Genomic DNA, 21,252 nt, shown 5'->3' with positions numbered 1-21,252 from the left:
TGAGACTTTTTTGGTTTTCTGGTAACATAATATTAATGCGGTTTCCACCTCTACTGTCTGTTATTTCTGGTTCTTGTAGCAGCATTTTTTTCCCCTGTGGGAATCCTCAAAGAGAAGAACATCTGTTGACAGGGAAACAAACTGGTGGCTGCTCCCTATCTCAGGAATGCTACTATTTGTGGACAGGAGGAGTTATAGGGCATTTCTGTCTTCCTCCTTCACCATCCTTTTTCACGAGAGGATGTGAAAAATCCTTTCTTCCCTCCGTTTCCCTTTTGTCTCTTCTTCCCTCGTCTGTGTCTGTGTCAGTCAGTCTGCTGATCATTTCTCAGAATCAACAGTCTGTAGCCTTTGTACAACTCCTCCCCACAGGGAACCCCCTCCCACACCTATAATACTGTCACTGCTGTTTGGGTTGGCATGGCCTCTCAGCCAGTTAATTTTACCCAGTCTGCACTGTAAGAAGAAGGAAGGAAGGCAAAAAAAGCAGAGAATGAGTTGTATGTGCATGTACCAAAGTGCCTCAGTACGATGATAACAGTGGTGATAAAAGTCGACCTGCACCTATTTTGACTTTATGTAATTCAACATGCACAAAGACGTTGAAGTTACATCACAAACCTCCTAGCAACCATGAACGTCTGGTCGACAGTTTGCTTTGAATGTTTGAATACACAAAAACTACATGTAGGAAAAGCAGATACCTTTTTCTGGTAATAAATGACCAGAGCTGGACTGGGTGGTAATTACCCATTCATCATGGTGGAATGGGATTCGCTTTAAATTGTGTTCTATCTATCTTGATAAAAGACAAAAAAAAACTATTTCTGTATTTTAATTTCCTTTTAATAATTACCAAGAAATCTTTCAACTCTTAGAATATATATATTTCTTTGTTTTTTTCAAACATAAGTTATATATTTAGCATTATAACTTTGTGCCGTATTCAGCGCTACTAAGAAAATTGCAACAAGTTAATTAGAAAACACTATTAGTAGTTGCGGAGTTTCAGGCTTTACAATAAATGCCCAATGAAAAACGCTTCACCATGCTTGACCGATACTGGGTTTTTAGAGCTGTTATTGATATTTAGGGAGCAAAAAAAATGTAATATCAATATATTATTGTTATTTTCTATAGGTATTTTTCGTAGATATTCATACAATATGTCAGAGTTATAACAGAGTTAGAAAGTTAATGTATATTAACTTTCTAGCAAAGTATTTCACAAACTTACCGTGAAGACACCACTTGGCTCCATACCATGCATATTCTCTTCTGCATGTGCGGCAGAGAGTGCAATGTAGTTAAAACCACTCTGCTGGACAAACTATGTGATGTAAAATTTTCTAAATGACCCCAAGCATCATTTTATGCATTGAATGTTTTGTAAAGAAACAAAAGTCTTCATGTCAGACAATATATATTGATATATTCGTGATCAGACGATGGTATCTGTCAATGGATGTATCTATCAGGCCATTGTTAACAACCATGCTGTCAGCGGTGCTTTATATATAATGTTGGTAATCTTCATCATGTTTTCGATTTAAGAGAAGTGTGTGAGTTTGCATATTTGCTAATTAGTACAGAAGAGATCAGAAAGGCAGTTTTAAAATCTGTAGAGATCATCCTTCAAGGTCCATAACTCTCTCTACCAAACATCATGGCAATCCTCCAATAGATATTTCAGTATGAAGGACCAACTGATGGACATTTCTAAGGCCTTGCTGGTAACAAGGCTAATAAAACAGACTCACAATTTTGCAGTTTCAAAAAAGTCCAATATTTTACTACACCTTAAGGAAACTTTGTTTTTAACATTTAAAGTGTATTGTTGTGTGAGAAAAAACAGTACATGCATTTATGGGCTGATTAGTATGCATCAACCTTTCATATCATGCTGTAATTGTATTCATATCAACAAAGAGCCAACAAATTAGAAGGTTGATGTTTTGGGGGGATTCATGTATTTTGTGTCCCTCTCATTTTTTATTTATTCTGCATTTGCTATCAAGATAAAGACATTTATCAAGACCACTTCATCGTATAAATCTTTAGTTGTATGTAAACTCAAATATTCACAGTCATCGTTCCTCGTAGTAAGGACTTTTGCTGCAGCTGCCAAGGGATGCGTTACAATACCTGAAAATCTTGTGTACCCTCTAAAACGTTGACTGCATATGTTAAATAGTTCTTGACATCAGCCAAAAATATCAGCATTAATTTGGGGATTAAACTTGCACCTGTGTACCTGTCTGCTGATAAGAGGATGAGAGGGATTTAGACCATCCAAGTGACAATTCTAAAAACATTTAGTAGCCCATTCATGATTATGTAACACCAATCCCATTAGCAGCAGCACACAGGCGCAAAGGGAGCTGTTAGCGGTCACACTGATAATCAATAGAGGGCAAATGACGCACTAATATTGATTAGTTTGTTCCCTTGTTGGAAAAACACCATCACCATGCACATAATCCTAATTGTCATTTCTCGTAGACAGAGATTTGCTTGTTTGTTTGAGCACTGGACCAATTACCTTTCTGTTTTTTAAAGACTGTTCCTCCAATTGATGCCTGATTAGATCTGCTGCAAAATTTACGAAGTGGTGCACAGCTGGGCCTGAGTATAGCAAGTGGAGGAGAGGGAGATTAATAGTATGTTGGCACTTGAGGAAATAAATATGCCACGTTTTCACAGATGATTAACTTGTTGAGTGATGCAAATATACTGAAGTCACTCCTGTCTTTTTATTCAGTCCAATTCATTCCAGTAGGAGGAGATTTAATTTCCAACGACTTTGAACGTAGCATGCGCATGCGCACATACAACCTCTCCCTCACCCCCCTCTAACCTCCCCCCTCTTAACATTTACGAAGAAACGCCCCCCTCCAGAAACTTGCGTAGGACTCGTGAAGTTGTCTTTTACGGCTGGGTCCCCCTGGATCTTTATCTGCCATTATGTAAAAAAGATGAGCAAAACAAGTCGCCAGCTAACTACGAAGCTATACCAAAGCAACACATACACAAAACACGTAAGTCCAAGGCGTACGTAATCTACGTAACTAGGCCTGAGCCGGAAGATTTTTTGATTGACAGGAAAGGGAGCAAACCAAACGCCTCGGCCCGAGCACATTGATTGGCTGATGTTTTTCAGGTCCTGCCATGTCCACAGTTATTTTTATTTTTTTTAAATTTTTTAGAAACCATACATACAAGTCCACTAAAGGTCAGTATATTCATTTTATGTGAATCAGACAAATTAAACAAAAAAAAAAACCATCCTCCATAATGCCTTTGAGGCACTCATGTCAGAGTCTTGGAAATGTATTGATTTTCAGTTTACTGTTTGCTTTGAGGGGCATTGATGTGTTGGGTATGCACATCCATGCATCTACAAACCCAATTTTTATTTATCTTCAAGTAGAGCTCAATCAACTTAACCAATGAGTCAAACATTATGACCATTCCCATCTGAACTAAACTGCTGAGGCATTGACTCTAAACGTGTTCTGCAGGCGCCAAGATATTAGCAGCAGAATCCTTAAGTCCTGTAAATTACGAGTTTGAGCTGCCATGGATCAGACTTGTTAATGTCACTAGTTCATGGTTTGTGCCTTCTCTGGTCACTGTGGTAAGTACTCCTCACTTTTTGTATAAAAGCATCCCATAGGCTTTGCTGTTTGGTGAGGCTCTAATTCAGTTGTCTGAGCTGAGGGATCTGGCCATTTACACAGTAGCTCAGATACAGCTGCAACCTTGAGGCTAAATAAACAAAACTCAAAACTGCAGTTTCTCAAATTACCACTTGAGGGTGGCTCCAAAAGTGAGTCAATCCTCATTGAACCCCACGATATAATGTCCAACTTTACAGAAGGAATATACATTTTTTCAGCCTGCAACAAAGAACAATTTTGGACTCCATAGCTAATTTTGCATGTTCAGGACAACTGTACAGGGGAGAAATTACAATATAGTTCACCTATTTGGATTGTATTAAAGCTTGAAGTTATGCATAATTAAGACATAAAGTCAGAGTCACCACGTTAAATTTCAAAAACCCTTCTCAGGGTGATGTCACAGAGGGTTTGTTAATGTCTATCAAACTCACTTGAAAAATATCAGTATTTCATTACTCAGCAGAGTTATTCCTTCGTCTCTCCAACCGTATGCAGGAAATGTGGACACTATGATTGACTAGCTTTTTCTGAGTGATTGCACCTATCGTTTTATCTCTGTGGTGCACTACATATACAACGTTAGAGGTCTTAACTGACTAAACTTCTTATATGCCTCTTGACTGATGCAGCATTCACGTGCCTGGAACCAAAATATCTGAATCTTTTGGTGGTGGTAGCACATTTCTTTTTTGAGCAGATCCTCTCTAGTTTAAGTGACTAAAGCTACTCTACAGAAGGGTACTCACATGTTTGAACATTTAGTGCAGTCAGTCCAAATCCTTTTCCTGACTGGTCCTCATCAAACAAACCAACTAAAAGGTTCAGTTTTCAGAATCCCTCTCTACTGTATCAGCGTTGTCTTTCAGGATTACCCAACACCACCTGGCATGCTGTCTTTGTGTCTTATCTTAGAAAACATTTCAAAGGATACTTGAAGATTCAAAAGGTGAAATCTGCTGTGACTTGAAATGTACCTATATATCCCTTTGCCAAACAACTTAAAATGTGTCATTAAATATCTCAGTCACAATTCTTCAAAAACTAAATACATGCAGTTGGAATCCAAGATAGTTACTTGTGTAATGTTTTTGTGTAAAGATTGCTCTCATCTTTTAATTATCAACAGTGCTACCGCCTTTAAACCCACAATACTGGATTGACTTCAGTTATGAGTACACTTCTCACTCAAGAATGGAGGAGAGCAGCAGCGATAAGGGAGAGCAGAATAGGGCGGTTACTCCATCCTCTGTCTGAGTGCCAGATTGCTTGCATGGATTAAAGTGTTAGGATTTCCTCCAGTGATGCCTTCTGTTTTCATTGTTTGGGTTAAGCAAATCTACCAAGTGAATGAATTTAATTCTCTCTCTCTCTGCTCCCTGTTGTTTCTCATCTCTTACACCTATTCTACCTTGTCTCTTTGCTTTTTTATGCTCTCTCATCTCTCCTCTTCTTCTTGCTCTATCTTTGTCCCCATCTCTTGCTCTGTTTCTCATCACAGGTACCCACAGAGAGTCAGCAGCCATTCAGCTGAAGCAAGCCCTGGATGAAGAAGCCCACAGAGCAGAGGGGCTACTCCTCAGTCATCCGGGTACTCCAACACCTAATAGTGATCCTCCAAGGACTCCACTGCGCCAAGCTCCCAAACAACCGATGGAGCATGAGCAACAGCGGGGTCAGCCCAATTCTGACCCTATGCCAGGGCCCAACAAACGGGCAATGGAGGGTCTGGAAGGTGCAGAGGTGGTCAGGGTTGGAACAGGTATCAGCAAGGTGGCTGGGCAGGGGAGTGGAGGAGGCATCTCCAGCTACTATAGACCCAGTCGCAGGGGGTCTCCAAGGCCGAGCACCCACAATCACTTTGACATCAACGAGCACCTGCCCTGGATGATCGTCCTGCTGCTCTTACTGGTGCTGGTGGTGATCGTGGTGTGTAGCGTGAAGCGAAGTTCCCGGGTATTGAAGAAGGGCCCAATGCAGGATCCCAGCAGCATCATGGAGAAGGCAATTCAGAAAAAACCATCTGCGCCACCCACGCAAGTCAGAGAGAAGTGGATCTACTACTCCAATGGACAAGGTAAGCCTGCCGAATCTTTGATTTCAGTATCTTGAAGGTCTCCTCTGATTTGGAGGTGGGTGACACATAACAACTGAAGGATGGATGTAAGTGACTTAGCGAGGTTCTGTTCAATCGCTCAGTTTTACTCTGAGTTTGGTGCTGATGACAGTTTGGTTTTCATGTGTGGTTCTAAAATCTCCAATAGGTGTTTGGTTGGTTTGAAAGGTGGTGAGTGGAAAAGCAATGCAATTCACATACCATCCTAATGAAACCACTGTTGGGTTAAGTTCCTGTTAAGTACCTGTATTCGTGCATTCAGGTGTTTTTGTTAATTTATCGCCTTTAAATTTTAAGGTTGTTTTCACTGTCTTGACATCATTATGCTAGACACATCTACTACAGAAGTATATTCACTTTTGACAACCCAAACAAATATGATTGAAAAAGTTTATTTAAACAAGGTGCTCAAAACTGAAACAAGGATTGAAACCAATGGTACTTTTTAACCCTTAAAGTGTTAAAATGTCAAAAAATGTTCACATTTACAGTTAGAGAATCATGCTTTCTACTCACATGATATCTAAGTTATTTATGGTATCGAAGTTATTTATGGTATTTATGGTGTTTATGGTGTTGTGGTCAGTAGTAGCCATTTCTCTGGTTAGAAAACAATGTCAATCAAGTGTAGCAAGCAGGATAAATAATGGATATGTCATTTAGCTTGCTAACCAAATAGCTGCATTTATACTTCATAAATAACTAACAGCTCAAAATTAAACAAAATATCTCCCACCATGCTAAAATGGATGTGATGTCAAGCCAAGTGAAGCGAAATGACATGGCAAAATGACTTTAAGGCTAAATATGCACACAAATTGACCCACAGACATTGAGAAGAAAGAGTTGGAAGTCTTACTGGGATTGTCTGGTTTTCAATGAACACGCATCTGTACCAACCCACTTTATGTCTATGAATGCTGTGTTTCTGACACATCGACACCTTTAAATATTGGATAAGCAGGCCACACACCCCTAAAAACATCTTTCTTTCACATTATTGAACTGCTTACAAAGCTCCACTAAAGCTTACATGCAGTCAGAAAATAGCCTTTTGTAATCTCAGGACTAGTTTCTCCATTTGCTGTACATCTGCAGCTAACATGGCAGGTCAGTGACTCTGCCTCACACTGAATGTCCTAGGCAGATGTCGTGACATGCATTAGTTCTGTTCCTGAGCTATGCATGTAGAACCATCTGTTGATCGAACTGCTGTTGGTGTCTGATCCAATCAATTCTGCCCCAGAGCACATGGTGGCACACCGACTGCAAGCAAGGACATGACCCTGTTAATAGTACCACCCGGCTGTCTCTATCCACTTCCAACACCCACAATGTTTTCTGTCAACCCTTTCGTCTCCATTCACGACTGATTCAATTTCTTGTATCCTTCCTCATTTACCTTGTAAACTTGTCTGCCTTTGTTGCTTGAGCGTTTTTCATCTTTATTTACACCTCCATCTCAAGGTTGCTTTCCTTCTCCTCCGCCAAGGTTTGTGATGAGTTAGTGTCTGTGTGTCAGCAGGACTGTACAAAAACTACCAAGTTTTTGGCACTGGAAGAACCCTCTACGTTTTAGTGCAGATCCAGACTACTTTTGCTAAAATTGTTTGATCAGGCATACAATTCGTAATGCTTGCCTGATTGCTTGATGTCTTTCCTCAGTTTTTCCTTCTTGTGCACACCATGTCTATACATCAGTTGGTGTCATCAATTGTCTTGCTTGGGTCTCCTCTATATAGTCCTTTATTCACCATGCATCAGCAGGGAGAGATTCCATTTACCAGCTGATAAAAAAAAACCTTGACTGTGTCCAAAACTAGTCACTGTTTGCCATTTTGCAGTGCTGTCCAAATGTTAAGTTACAATTATTACACCCTATATAGTCCACTCAAAGCATCCCACAATGCACCGTGAAAAGTAGTGTAGTGTAGTGTATGTTCACTAACCAAGCAATATCTACCATCATGCACTGCGTCGAAGAAGAATGACAGCTGTACGACAGAGCCAATTAAGGATTGGTATCATTTCCACAGATTTGCTATATATTTCATAGTGTTATTTTCCATGGACTATATCTTTTCTATATAGAGAACTTGTCGAAATGACAACAGGCATTAGACAGATCCAGAAGTTATAGTATGAAAATGTTAAAATTTTCAGTAATCACTTGTAAAAAATATATTTAATGGAAGATGAGCAATGCGTCACAGTGCAAACAAAGGAAAACGGTTATTTTTGTGTTTTGATTTAGGAAAATATGCTTTTTACAATATGCATTTATCACAAAAGACGGTTCACTACCATCAATTCGATATGTTTTAATTAAGTGATAGCAGTGACGTAATTAATAATGCTGAGACTCGAGTTGTGACTGAAAATGTTAGTTTTGCAGAGGGTCTTCCTACGTAGTTCACAATATAGTTGTCCCGAGACAGGGACTGGAGAATGAGTGGATGACTACAGACACATATCCTCATGATTGTTGTAGAAGAACACTCTAAAGATGCTTTAAATGTCAAAAATGTACTTGCACCAATTCTTACGTGTCTAGCAGAGTTTCCAGATTATTTTTTGGACAGATGTTGCAGGACCTCTCATGTGGATGGATTCTTATACATTTACAGCCATGGCCATAAGTTTGGACACAAGTACCATGACGCTTGTGAATCTTAGAAAATACCACAAAATTGTCACTTACAATACAGTACACAACTCCTGAGAACTATATTAAGTTTAATATTTAAAAAAAAAAACATCAAAAGAGTTTGGTGTCATTTTGTTATTCTTACCAAATTCGGTTGTGAAAGTACTGCATTTTTTTTGTTATTTTCTTCTAATATTATGTTTTGGGAACAAAGTTGTTCCAATTGTTGGAATTCATTGATAATATTATATCCCTTGTTGATTTGTTGACTAATTAAACTGGTGCTGTCAAAAAATATTAGTTATGTTCTGTAATAGACATCAAAACAGACATAGTAAGTCATGCTATGTCCAAACTTATGGTCATGGCTGTAGTTCATTTAAATTCTTTTCTTTTTCTTTTCCTGTCACCTATCACTGATGCTGTCAGTGTTTAATCAACCATGCACATAACTTCTCTTTACTCCTCTCTGTTGAAACTGTGGTTATCAACAGGTAGAGAACATTTTCCCCCACAGATGAGCTCTCAATTTCATTCTGGCAATGAGATAGAGACCCAAACTCATGGGACTCCTCCTGCCTGAGACACTCAAAACTGTCAGTGTGAGTGCATGTGTACTTGTACAAACAACATGTTGACCATCTTCACTTTTCACACTATTTATTAAGACTTGATTTTAAAACTGAAATTAGAATAAGGTTTATGTTTTGTTAGGGGAAAATGCTGCAGTTAGCAAGGGGTTGGAGAATGCGTTTTGTCAATGAAAGTCCCCACAAAAGTAGTCATATAAGAGTGTGTTTGTGTGTCTGTCTGTGATGAAGCTGAGCCACCCGACACCCTCTTTCTGTTCCCTCAGAGACTGAACACAGAGAACTGGAATAATCTGGTTTCAACTGCATCAGGGTTGTTGTTTGGTTGGCAAAGCACATTAGTGGGTCAATCGGGTCTCTTACAGGGCGACACAGAGCTATATGGAGAGACGAAAAGGAAGAAGGAGAGTGAGGTTGTGCAGGAGTTTCTGTAAGTTTTACACAGGAAGTGTACTATTGTTGCCTAACAACTCCGGGCTTTCCCTGCTGTTACCTAGCAGCCAATGAGAGCCCGGAGACTTAAGATGCCTGATTAAGAGATGCAAGTAGAGTTTTATGCAACTTCTATGACGTCAGAGATGATAAATGATAAATGATAGTTAATTAAGTACATTTAATCAAAAGAACTTTCCTTAACCCTCTGAACTCCAAACTCGCTGGTCATGTCATTTGTAAAAACAATCTGCAAAATTACACAGTTTGTTAGATTTAGAAACTGAAAAAACAGATTGAAATTGAAAACTGCTACTCTTTCACATCGGGGCTGAATGGGGCTTTCCAGGGCCATAGTCCAGATTTTATAGCGCTAAAAAACTGATTTGTTTCAACTGAAGCAATGCTGAAAATTAAAAAGAAATGAATCACAACGATGTTTTAAAAAGCTTAGCTTGACACAGTAAGCTCACATTCCCGTTTCTTACCACATTTGCCCTAAGACATTTGTCTTCAGCACAAATAATCCTGCAATTTTGAGGCTTAAATGGTGCATTGGATCATCTAATACTGTCGTAAACAAGGTTTCAGGTGGTGGATTTGGGTTGTTGTGCAACTTTTTTTAACAGACAATCCAACAGTCAAGCAAAGAAACTGTAAAAAACGAAATAATCATTCGATTTTCAACTTTTGGAACTATGAATCCTTGATGTGCTGCTTTGTTGGAACACTTCATCAAAAACTAGAAAAGCACTCAGAGAGCACAGTACTCCGCCAAGGCTGCTCATTCCCCCATGTGTCATTGTCAGAAATGCAGCATTTATTTTTTAGAAATGTTGCATTTGTTTATTAGTTATTGATGATCAGAAATCACGGCAACATAGAATGTGGTCATTTAATATAGATCTTATAAATAAATAAAATGACCTTGCGCTGAGCACAGACAGATACCGAATCGCATGACCTAAATATGTACTGGGCGGTGATAATTGATGGGACTCGGAAACACTTCCACAATTTTATCAATTGTTCCTTGCATCATTTCTAATGTATAAGTACCGATAAGTCTGAAACAGTCAATTTGCAGTAGGATTGCAATCATGTGATTTTCAGCAGGCAGCTGATGTCATGTTCACTTGTAGTCATACTTACAGTGACTCTGTGCCATTATCAATGATACAGAAATTGTGGATCCTGACTATAAGCCACATCATTGCCAAAATCTAATGAACTGGTTCTTGTGTCGTTTCTGACCTTCCCTGAAAATTGCATATATATCCATTAATCCATTTTTGAGTAATGTTGCTAACAGACAGACAAACCAACACCTGTTGTCATATAACTCTGTTGCATTCCTTGGCAGAGTAAGAAGCTTAAAATTGTAACATTTCATTGAAATTGCTTTCGGTTATCGGCAAAAAGCCAATATCGGAAATCCCTGATTTACACTAATTCTGTAATACACAGAAAATTCTGCTCTCATCAGTATAACAGTGAAGACAATAATGACTCACTTGCGATGATATCGTGACAAAAATTCAGGGACTTTTTGGTTAAACTGGGCTGAACTGCAGGCAGTTTTGTTATACAGAGGAAAGAGGAGACAAGTATGGACATGAACTGAAAATGTAAGAAGTAAAACATCTATCTAGTATGTAGTATTGCCTTTAGTCTTCTATTATTAGTAACACCTTTTTTCTTTCTTATGATTTATGGTATAATAACCGTATCATGTTTCACAACAATAGTTTGAGTTCTTTTAGAACTTTGTGCTTCAGAAAAATGAGCTCATAGCAAGTGATAGAAGCAAAAAACATCCAGAACCTGCAGAGGATTAAAGCTGCTTGAATTAATATACGTATTTATAACAATACGGGCAGACTACATGTATTGTCAATGTAGTCTTGCAGTGATCCAACCCAGAGTTTTCATCACACTTTGCAGCATTTTAGCATCATTCAGCTCATTGTTTTGGTATGAAAGGGCCTCAATTTCACTGTTTTGGTTAAAGTTCATTGACAAAATTTTGTGAATAAGTGAAGCATTTATTAACAAAGGCATTCACTGGTGGAGAGACCAAAGCAGAGCTGAAAGGACACTCACAATTAAGTACCAATAATGCTTTGTGTCTGTTGGATGTATGATTATTCAGTTGATTTTTTGGGGGGTGGAAGTTTGTCGTGTTAAATTTATGGAGTGATTAAAAAGACATGCCTGAATTCCATTGCATAAATCTGAGGAAGGCACAAAGTGGTGGACATCTTCACAGGAATGCCTGCATAATCTGCCCTTATGCTCTTTCTGTTTCCATTATAGTGTAGAATTCGACAACTTTGACTATGACATACGTAGACTCTGAGGAGGTCCAAAAAACATATCCCAAATTCTATGAGAACATGGGGAATAGAACAATGGAGCTTTATTATGTTGGTTGATATGACCAGTTTTATATTGTTGATAACGTTTGATTGGAGAAGACTCCAACTCGACAAGGACGTCAAGAGGGCAGACAAATAGCGCTTGTTGGTCTCCGCAAGTCTATTTTATCAGTGTTGAGTTCCACTTAACAGTTTCCCAGGGCTGCTCAGAAGTACGTACTCGAGTGTAACCCCCACAAAAACAGTTAACACTGCTGTAATGCTGTTTTGGTGCAACTGAAGTGGGTCCAGATTACGGTAAACAGAAAATCATTCGGATTGTGTCACAGCATTACTTTGCAGTCCTATGCTTCACAACTGAAAGATCTACTTGCTTTTGAACTAGACAAAATCAGCAAATTGTCCTTTATTTCATATGCACACACGATTTTTCTTACATTCATAAAGTTTAGTTAAGCTTAAGCAACTAAAACGGCATGATTTGAGAAAGAAATCGGTCTTCCTAAGAGAAACCAATGTTGTATTTTGGCAGAAACAGGACACATAGAGTACCTCTTAGTGTAGATTGGTGTCAACATCAACAGTAACTTAGTATTCGGTCCTTCAGGCTACCACGACGGGCAAATCAATTTGGAAACGTTACGAATTTAAATCCATTTATGTGTGGCAACCAGTGCTGAATGTTTTGGAGCTACAAGCCATTAAAGACTGATTTTCAAATGAGCCTTTTTACATTAGAGTGTGCATGTGTGTGTTCTCCTGATTGGATGAGTAATCTTGCGCCCATGTGTATGCATTTATGTGGAGATGTATGTATGCACATGCAACCCAAGCAGCCCTTTTACACTGCTATTTACTCTGGAACATAAAACAAAACAGCTTCTTAATCCTTCCAAGGTGCGTGGCTGGCTCCCCTTGAAGGTTGTAATGCCCCTTTACTAGGGCAGTTAAAGCACTCAGGCAATAAAGGAAAAAAGAAAGGGAAACGTCAAAGCACAGATCACACACATGCAGCGCTTGGCATTTGCTCAGACCCGGCCAGGAAGTAGTGAAAACTGCTACTCCTTTACAGCGGGTCTCAATGGGGCTTTCCAGGGCCACGGGCCAGATTTGTATTGCACAGGATCTGAAAACCTTGTTTGTTTATATGAAACGAGGGTGCAGCAGTTAAAGTAAATTAAAGGGAATCACAACAATGTTTTATAAGGGTGAGCTTGACCCAGTAAGCTGACCTTCCTGTTTATTCCACATTTGCCCTAAATTTTGTCGTCCTCAAGACAAACAATGCTGCAGCTTTGCAACTTATTGTAGCTGTTAATATGCTATGGTAGTTTCATGTTCTTCATGTCATCTTATTTAACTTTGTTGGAGACATACAAAGGCCCATAAAGAGCATAGTATGCCACAAAAACGGTACATCGGATCGTCCAGCAATGTCTAAAACAACCTTTAAAATGGTAGATTGATGACAACACTGTACACAGCAATTGCTCCTATTCACAGAGAGGATTTTGCAAGTTATCATCCCTGCAGCTATTTTAACTGTGAAGTTCTTGAGTAATTGATCAGGAATGTTAGCTTCTATGTATCGGATTTGTGAATGCGACATAACGGTGACATAGTATTGTGTTGCACAAGCCTGTCACAGTTATTACATAGTGGCCTGTTCTCAGTTATTTGACATGACTGATCATTTTGCTTAACCTTTAGAAAGAAAAGTATGTTATCGTTTTAAAAGGGGGGATGCCACAATTTATCAGTCAGAATCTGTGAATTCAGAGAGAAGTTTCACATTTTTGATGGTCTTTCAACGACTACTTGCTTACACTGCCTGCAGTTCAGCCCACTAATTCCCTTTAGAGCTGTAATGATAAATCAGTGGGTTGTTTACTATTAAATTTATGCACCATGATTTTGATAATCGAGCAATTCTTAAATAAAGGTAAAAATTCTCCAATTCCACCTTCTTCTTCTGTCTGGCTTTGGCATAACATTAATTGACAATTTTTAACCTTTTACTGATATTTTAATTGATCAGTTAATTAAGAAATGTTCAACACATTAATTAGCAGTGAAAGTAATTCTTACTTGCTGAACTAGTTTCTGTTTGCTTTTATAGAAACTGCTGAACTAATAAGGCTATGCAGTACTTTACTCGCGATTTCCACATAGTTTTTTTTTTTCCATTTGTGCCCCCTTCTTCTGCTGTAGTTCAACAGCTCTAACTTTTTATCTCAAGGTGCTTAATTACCTCCGCCAAGGAGGTTATGTGACACCCGGCATTTGTATGTCTGTCTGTCTGTCTGTTAGCAAGATAACTCAAAAACGCCCGGGCAGATTCAGATAAAATTTTGAGGGGATGTAGACTATGGTAAGAGGAAGAGCTGATTTAATTTTGGTGGCAATCCTGAAAGGATCCTGGATTCTGGATCACTTTGAATTTTTTAGTATGTTTTACTATGTGGTCCAAAATATGACAAAAACATCATAGGTTAGTATGTCGTCCAACAAATAAGAGCAAAATGTCCAGATAGCTCAACTGGTTAAGAAGGTGATTTGTAAACAGAACTGTGTCAGAGACGCAGATTCAATTCTAGCTCATGATCCTTTACTGCATGGGTTTCCTGTTTTCCTCTCTATCCTTGGCAGAGGTCTGCACTCTCTGAGTGCTTTTCTAGTTTGTAATAGTTGATGACTGAATTGACAATATATCTATTCACAATAATGTCATGGATGTCTAACACAACAGCATCCCTGTGGGCACATTTTGGTCATAAGTCTCAGGAAAAAGACAAAGTAACCCGATGAACGAGATTTATCAAATTCGCCACAAAAGGTGAGTAAATTATTCAAAGAACTATAAGTATTTTGAATGGTGGGTCTGATGTCTAACGACATGCATCAAATATTTAGTCAGCTTTGTTGCACAAAATAACTTTTCAACACAAAAACCTGTAAATAAAGCAACAAAATGAGATGATTTTCTCACCTCAGTGAAACAAATGAAAACTGCTGGTGGTCTAAAGAGTACTACTGCAATCAAAAACCTTATGGTATACTTTGGAAAGTGTTCAGCAGCATTATAGAGTGAATTCATTCTGCAGTAAATGGTGATAGGCATGGAAAAACACCATTATGGAACTGCAACAGAACATCACATCGAGGCAGATTGTGCTTGTTGTGGTCACCAGCCATATTATTTACAACATATATTTCCAAAGTAAGATGCAGACTGTTGAGGAAAACATGAAGGAAAACAACATTCTACCTGCCCACCGTCCTCCCTCGTTAAACATCCACACCGTTAATAATGCCAAGTTCCACATTCAAGCCCAGCAGGGAGCCAAGTGTTAGAATATAATGCTCTGTGCAGGATCAGGGTGGGCCAGGGTAGCCAGCTCTCCATTCAGCCTGGGATTGATTGTGAAGAGCAAAGTTTGAGGGGGTTGTTGCCTAGTTGGAGGTATACAGCGCCTGTTGAGCTCCCACACAGCCGAAAACACGTTTCACCAATTTAACTTTGTGTGTTCTTAAACTGGATAGAACGTGAGAGGACTATGTGATGTGATTAATTCAACAGAATGGTATTTGTAAAGACGCTGACGCACACAGCACCCTGCTTCACATCATGATACACACAATAATAGAGGTGAGACCACCTGTTGGGTCCAGCTGTTTTCCCCCTTTACTTCACCAATTCTTTTCTGAGTGTCAACAAATGGTCAATTTTATATTCTAAATGATGTTCCGCCACTATGGTGGATGTTTCTCAGTATCTGTTGCTGAGAAGTTAAGCCCCAATTCTATTCATTTATATGATATGTTGGACACTTTTGCTTTACTTAAAGACTCATGAGCCAAATGTTGAAATTTCATAATTGTCATTGCCATAGCATTCAGGTCCTAATTGTTTCACAATGCTCAATTTGTTTAAAGCCTTCTTCAGGTCAACATATACTGATCTGTCACAACATCAAAACCCCTAACAGATAAAGAGTATAACACGGATCATCTCGTCACAATGCAATAGTCTGCTGTTATGTTAACCTTCAGTCCTGGCATTCTGGGTGTTACTTTGACACCTAAACATTGTTCCACATTGCTCTAAGTTCTCCCCCACTTGGCGACAGCACCACCCACCCCTCCACAAATACCACTCAGGGACAGGTTGAGGAACACGAGGTTTTGACCTGACCTCCACACTTCCCAGATCTCCGTCCGATTAAGCATCCACAGTATCCACCGGAGGCTACAAAGGATCCACTGGACACCCCTAGAGCCCCATGTTCATGCCCCAATAGGTCACAGCTGAAGGGGACAATATTAGTGCAGGTGATTTCATTGTGGTGGCTGGTTGATGTATGTATAACCAAATTTTTGTGACTGAGAGCTTGCTGCATTAGCAATGTTACCAACAGAGTTTAAAATTTAGTAGCTACAGTGAAGTGAGTCACCGCTCCAAGGAAATCAGTTCCTGGGGTTTTGTTAATGTGTAAGGTTAAGATGCCCTCAATTTCCCAGTCAGACTGAAGTACATTGGAGCACTCATCTGTGGTCATGACTTTATTGTAATTACTGAAGAATGCAACTGTGCAGACAAGCAAATGAAGTAAGCTTTTTTTGCAGGCCTATGACTCAGAGAATCCCTTGGATAGGGTAAGGACCTCAAACATCTCGAAGGGGTACAATAGTATTCCTTTTGCTTCAAAGTCAGCAGATTAAAATAGTTCTAGTATCAGATTCGGATATCTCTGTTTAGAGATTTTATGTGTACATCAAACTGGAAGAAACCTCCTCAGTGAAAACTCAGAACAACCAATGAATCTCAGTCTTTCAGGAAGAGCTGGACGACATGATGAAGAAGAATGAAACTGGTTTGGTTTGCGTGGTTTGGTTTCATAGAAGTATGGGTGGTTGGATATCCCACCCACACACCCCACTTCATACTACATCTGAACCCTATGATACTTCCTAATAATCCCAGATACTCAGCTTAACTTGTGAGCAGTATGATTGGATAATGGATTCACTGATGAATCACTACTCAATTTAAGTCCCAGAGCTTTTGGATTCCATTATCAAATAACACCCAGGGATGTGGAGGGTTGGGACACTTGAGACTGAATGGTGAGGCCAATGCGTGATTTCCATTTGATGATATCTGACCATTGCTGCTACTCCAAACCTTAACCAAAATCACTCTCTGGTTATTACTTACACATGAAAAAGAGGTCTTTCATTTGAATCAATTTTTATTTCTATGTGTAAATGTATTTATTTGTGTGCTTTTCCTTGTTGTTAACATTATTACCTGCATACCTTGACTTTTTAGCTGTATTGCTCATCCCTTGTTTGAAAATTTAATCACTAGCTCAAATTATAAATATTACACTTGATTACATATATTTGTATATTTATGCAGCTAAACCCTAATGATCCGGTTTGCCAGTCTGCATGTTAACTGTTCATATGCAGCAGAGTGCCAAAGAAGCAGAACATTGAATAAGTTACAATCAGTTACAGCATTAAAAGTCAGAATGCACATAAAAGGAAGAAAAACATGCACAAATTATCCACTGAGAAGCTGTTTTTTCATTAAAGGAATCTTACTAATGAAAAATTTTCACCCAGAGGTCAGAGTACCAGAAATTTTTAAAGATTACTTTGCAACAAAAGTTGCCAAAATAGCTCCTTCCTTGTACTTTGTGTTGCTCAAAGAAGAATTCCATATAGTTTTAATAAGCCAGTGAAAACTACGTAGTGTAGCAGCAAAGAAATCAGTATCACCTGCACTTACAAACAAAATGAGTAATTTTTTACACACACTGTGTCTAGAATAGGATATTAAATGTTTGTATCAGTTTGCAATGGAGCAAATTTAAACAAAACTGCCTCATTAAGTTCTGTCACACATGACTCTAGTGAAGCTCCTTGGAGATACATCACAGCTTGAATCCTTCGGACAGGTGCATCTGACTTTACATGACAGTTTAGAAGTCAACATACAGTGGCGGGACAACACTAACACCCACACTGGATCCTGCCACTTCCTCACACAAACACATGAACACATCTGCAGCATCTACACCGAATCATCACGAGACTTATATAGGTCATTTGAGTGAGCGCAGCTCGCTGTGGCAGTGTGGTGTGCAGAGCAGAGGGATTTCTCTTCTGTTGCTGGGCGTTATGTCCAGCGATGTGGATGAGAGTCGACAGGCTTTCGGCCCCAGAAGGCCGGCACGCAAGGTCCTCTGGGTTCCTGTAGGATTCAACCCAGTTTATTAGTGTTGGACAGGAGCAGGGGAATGGCTGTACAACTGTATATATATGTGTGTGTGTGTGGACATGTGTGTGATCTGTTTCACTTTTGAGCTTTAAGCCATTTGGCGATGGACATTTTAGAAAATGAGGTCGGGTGAAGCTGGTTTTCGGCTGCTTATGGGGTCATTTTCAAACAGTGGTTTGGGTTTTGTGTTGGGTTTTCAGATAAGGGTTAATGTTAGGGTTACTTTAAATTCAAAACTCGGGTTAAACTCATGCAGTCTAGGTACTGGTGAGGATATCAGTCATAGAAATGATATCTTGAGGGGTTGCACATGTGTCCTTTGAGGTCAGTCAGGATTTCTTCATAAGCATGTGTGCAGGCTTCACATGTCTTCCCTCCTGGGCAGTGCAGGCTTGCATTTCTCTGTGTGCGTATACATTTATAGACATGTGAATGTGAGCATATATGTGTCAAGCCATGACTCGCTGTCTCTGGCTCGCATCCATTTAATCCCTCTGCTCCAGTCTTGCTGAATCATCCTGGATTTATGCACTTAGCATGTTTTGCTACAGCAGACTTTAATCAGGGATCAACCTGGGGCTTATCAAAAGTGGAGGAATTTACCCTGCATTGATGCTCTGATAGTAACATCACTGTAGTACGAGAAGCTTAAGAGGGAAAAATTAGGCTTTAAAGAATAAAAAAAATCAGGAGATTAAAGACAATGTGAAGTGTGATAATCCTCAGATATTTCTATCAGTAGACTCATTGTAATCTGGTCAATTTTCAGGCAATGTGATCATTTTTAGATGACAAGTTCAGTATTGTAGAGGAGTGAAATGTGTCAGACTATATAGTTTAAAAAAATGTTTTTTAAAGTTAAAATCAAGATTATTCTCTACATCTATCAGTGTCAAATTATGATTAGATATAAATTCTACTAAAAGAAAATATGGACAGTGGAAGTAGTTTCAGCTGAGTCACTACTATCTTCTCAGTGGACACAAGGAGCGCAGATTATTTTTGATTTTTACAGAATCTGGTTAATGCGATCAGTATATTTTTGACAAAGTTTTAAATGAGACATGTAGAATAAAATATTTTTGATGAGATATAGTTTCACAGCTTAGATTTAACTTTAAATACCTTTAAGTTTTAGATTTAAATTATACTAAGAAAAGGTATGTCGCAGATGAATAGTTCAGGAACTGTGAAAAAAATCCAACAATTCTTTCCATTTTTAAAGAATAGAAAAATATGACAATGAAAAAATCACTCAGAGTTAAGTTGACTCAGACAAATCTCTAAAGACAAGAAGCAAATGTACAGGGTGACCCAAAAGTTTGGAAACAAATGAAAAGTCTATAATCCAAATAATATAATGTTATTTCAATAAATCAGTACCACAGATATATTCAGAAGAGTAACAGATTAGTGTAAAACAAACATATTTCGACATGTTCATGTTTGTTTCTTATACAAAGTTGTGAACTTTTCTACCAACTGGTTACACTGGTATCTTCTGGAATGTATCTTCATTCAAGCTTATGAAAGTTCCTCAAACTGGCCAGTAAATGTTGCCTCATAGTACTTTTGGATGTTTAAAAAAGATACTTTACCATCAAGAGTTTTGAAATCTGACACTGATGGCCTGCATTTTGAAGTTATGCTCCAGCATACCTGACTTTATGGTTCTATTAATTTTCTTCCGCGTTATTGCACTCGGCAAATACTATGCTTTTAAGTTATTTTATTATGCTATAACAAAAATGGGTAAAATAAGAGTGAATTCATGCAGCCCCAACTCAAATAGGCACTGCAGTTAAACTTTGTTTCCAAACTTTTGGGTCACCCTGTACAGCTAAAAAGTTGCTCTGACTACATCAAGTCAGATCACCTGAAGGGAGAGCAGCAAGGGAGGAGAAAAAATTCTATTTTTATGCTATTTTTAAATTTTACTAACTTGTTAACTTGCTTTTGTCCACACAGTTTATACAAAAGATATCTCAGAACTGTGTGTAAGTCATTGCTATTTAGTGGAGCAGTTTTACTCCAGCAAAGAATGTTGAACACAAGTGAATGGGTGCAACACAGCTGATAAGCTACAATAGTTTCTTTTGTTACCTCCGCCAGGAGGTTATGTAATCACCGGAGTTTGTTTGTCTGTCTGTCCGTCTGTCTGTCTGTGTGTGTGTGTGTCTGTTTGTCTGTTAACAGCATAACTCAAAAAGTCATGGATGGATTTTCACCAAATTTTTACAGGATGTCCGAAAGAGCACGAGTAAGGTCCCGCCTGGCCGCCTGGCGGCCATATCTCAATTGTCCTTCGACCTTCAAAAAATTCCTGGATCCAGACGGTGATTCGGATCACCTCCAAAATCTAATCGATTCTTACTCGTGCTCTTCTGGACATCCTGTAAAAATTTGGTGAAAATCCGTCCATGACTTTTTGAGTTATGCTGTTAACAGACAGACAGACAGACACACACGGACACGCAGACGGACAGACAGACAAACGGGATGGTGGAGGTATACGCTCTCCGAGTGCTTTTCTAGTTTTAGACTGTGCAGGTCCCTCAAAGGTCAGAACTGACAAACACTTGCTCTTGTCTTAAGTCTTACTATTGATCAAACTCACAAAGTTAACCGTCCAAGTTATCTTCAGTTCAACTTTACACAAATTAATAATGTAGATTAACTTCACTTATTCAAACAGATTCCACAATCCATCTGAAACTGATTGATTTTTCCACAGAATTTTTACCACTTTAAGTATGTTTTTTTCTAGGTCAGGCCTCTCGACCCAAATGGTTTCATACATGGGTCATTTTGGGCTAAACAGTCACAAAATTTAATCACAACTGAGATTTACGGATAGTAAATGTGATTAAAATGATCAAATTATGTCTAAATCCAGGAATGTGATGCATGTGTTGAAGCAAAGTACAACTTGTCTTGTTTACTGCTGATTTGTTTTGGTTAATACAATAACTTTGTCTGCCTAATCATGTTAAACATGTCTAGCATAAGAAGAACCACAACACATCCATCTAGATACATACTGATTATCCAATCAGATAACAAAAAGGTCAGCTGCCTTTTGAAAAATCTTTAGAAAACACAACAAATCATTCAAGTTGT

General features: G+C 38.7%; 1 protein-coding gene across 1 annotated transcript in view; it reads left to right on the top strand.

Moving 5' to 3' along the window:
- Nucleotides 1-21,252, top strand: part of tnfrsf21 (tumor necrosis factor receptor superfamily, member 21) — a 62,522-nt gene that overhangs the window by 16,159 nt on the left and 25,111 nt on the right. Inside the window, exon 3 of the mRNA XM_022206710.2 lies at nucleotides 5,182-5,757. Coding sequence (XP_022062402.2) covers nucleotides 5,182-5,757 — 576 coding nt within the window. The remainder of the gene's footprint in view (nucleotides 1-5,181; nucleotides 5,758-21,252) is intronic.

This window comes from Acanthochromis polyacanthus, chromosome 16, assembly GCF_021347895.1.
Source record: "Acanthochromis polyacanthus isolate Apoly-LR-REF ecotype Palm Island chromosome 16, KAUST_Apoly_ChrSc, whole genome shotgun sequence".
Classification (NCBI taxonomy): Eukaryota; Metazoa; Chordata; class Actinopteri; family Pomacentridae; genus Acanthochromis; species Acanthochromis polyacanthus.
Note: the sequence above shows the minus strand (reverse complement) of the source record. Positions and strands in the feature narration are given on the sequence as shown.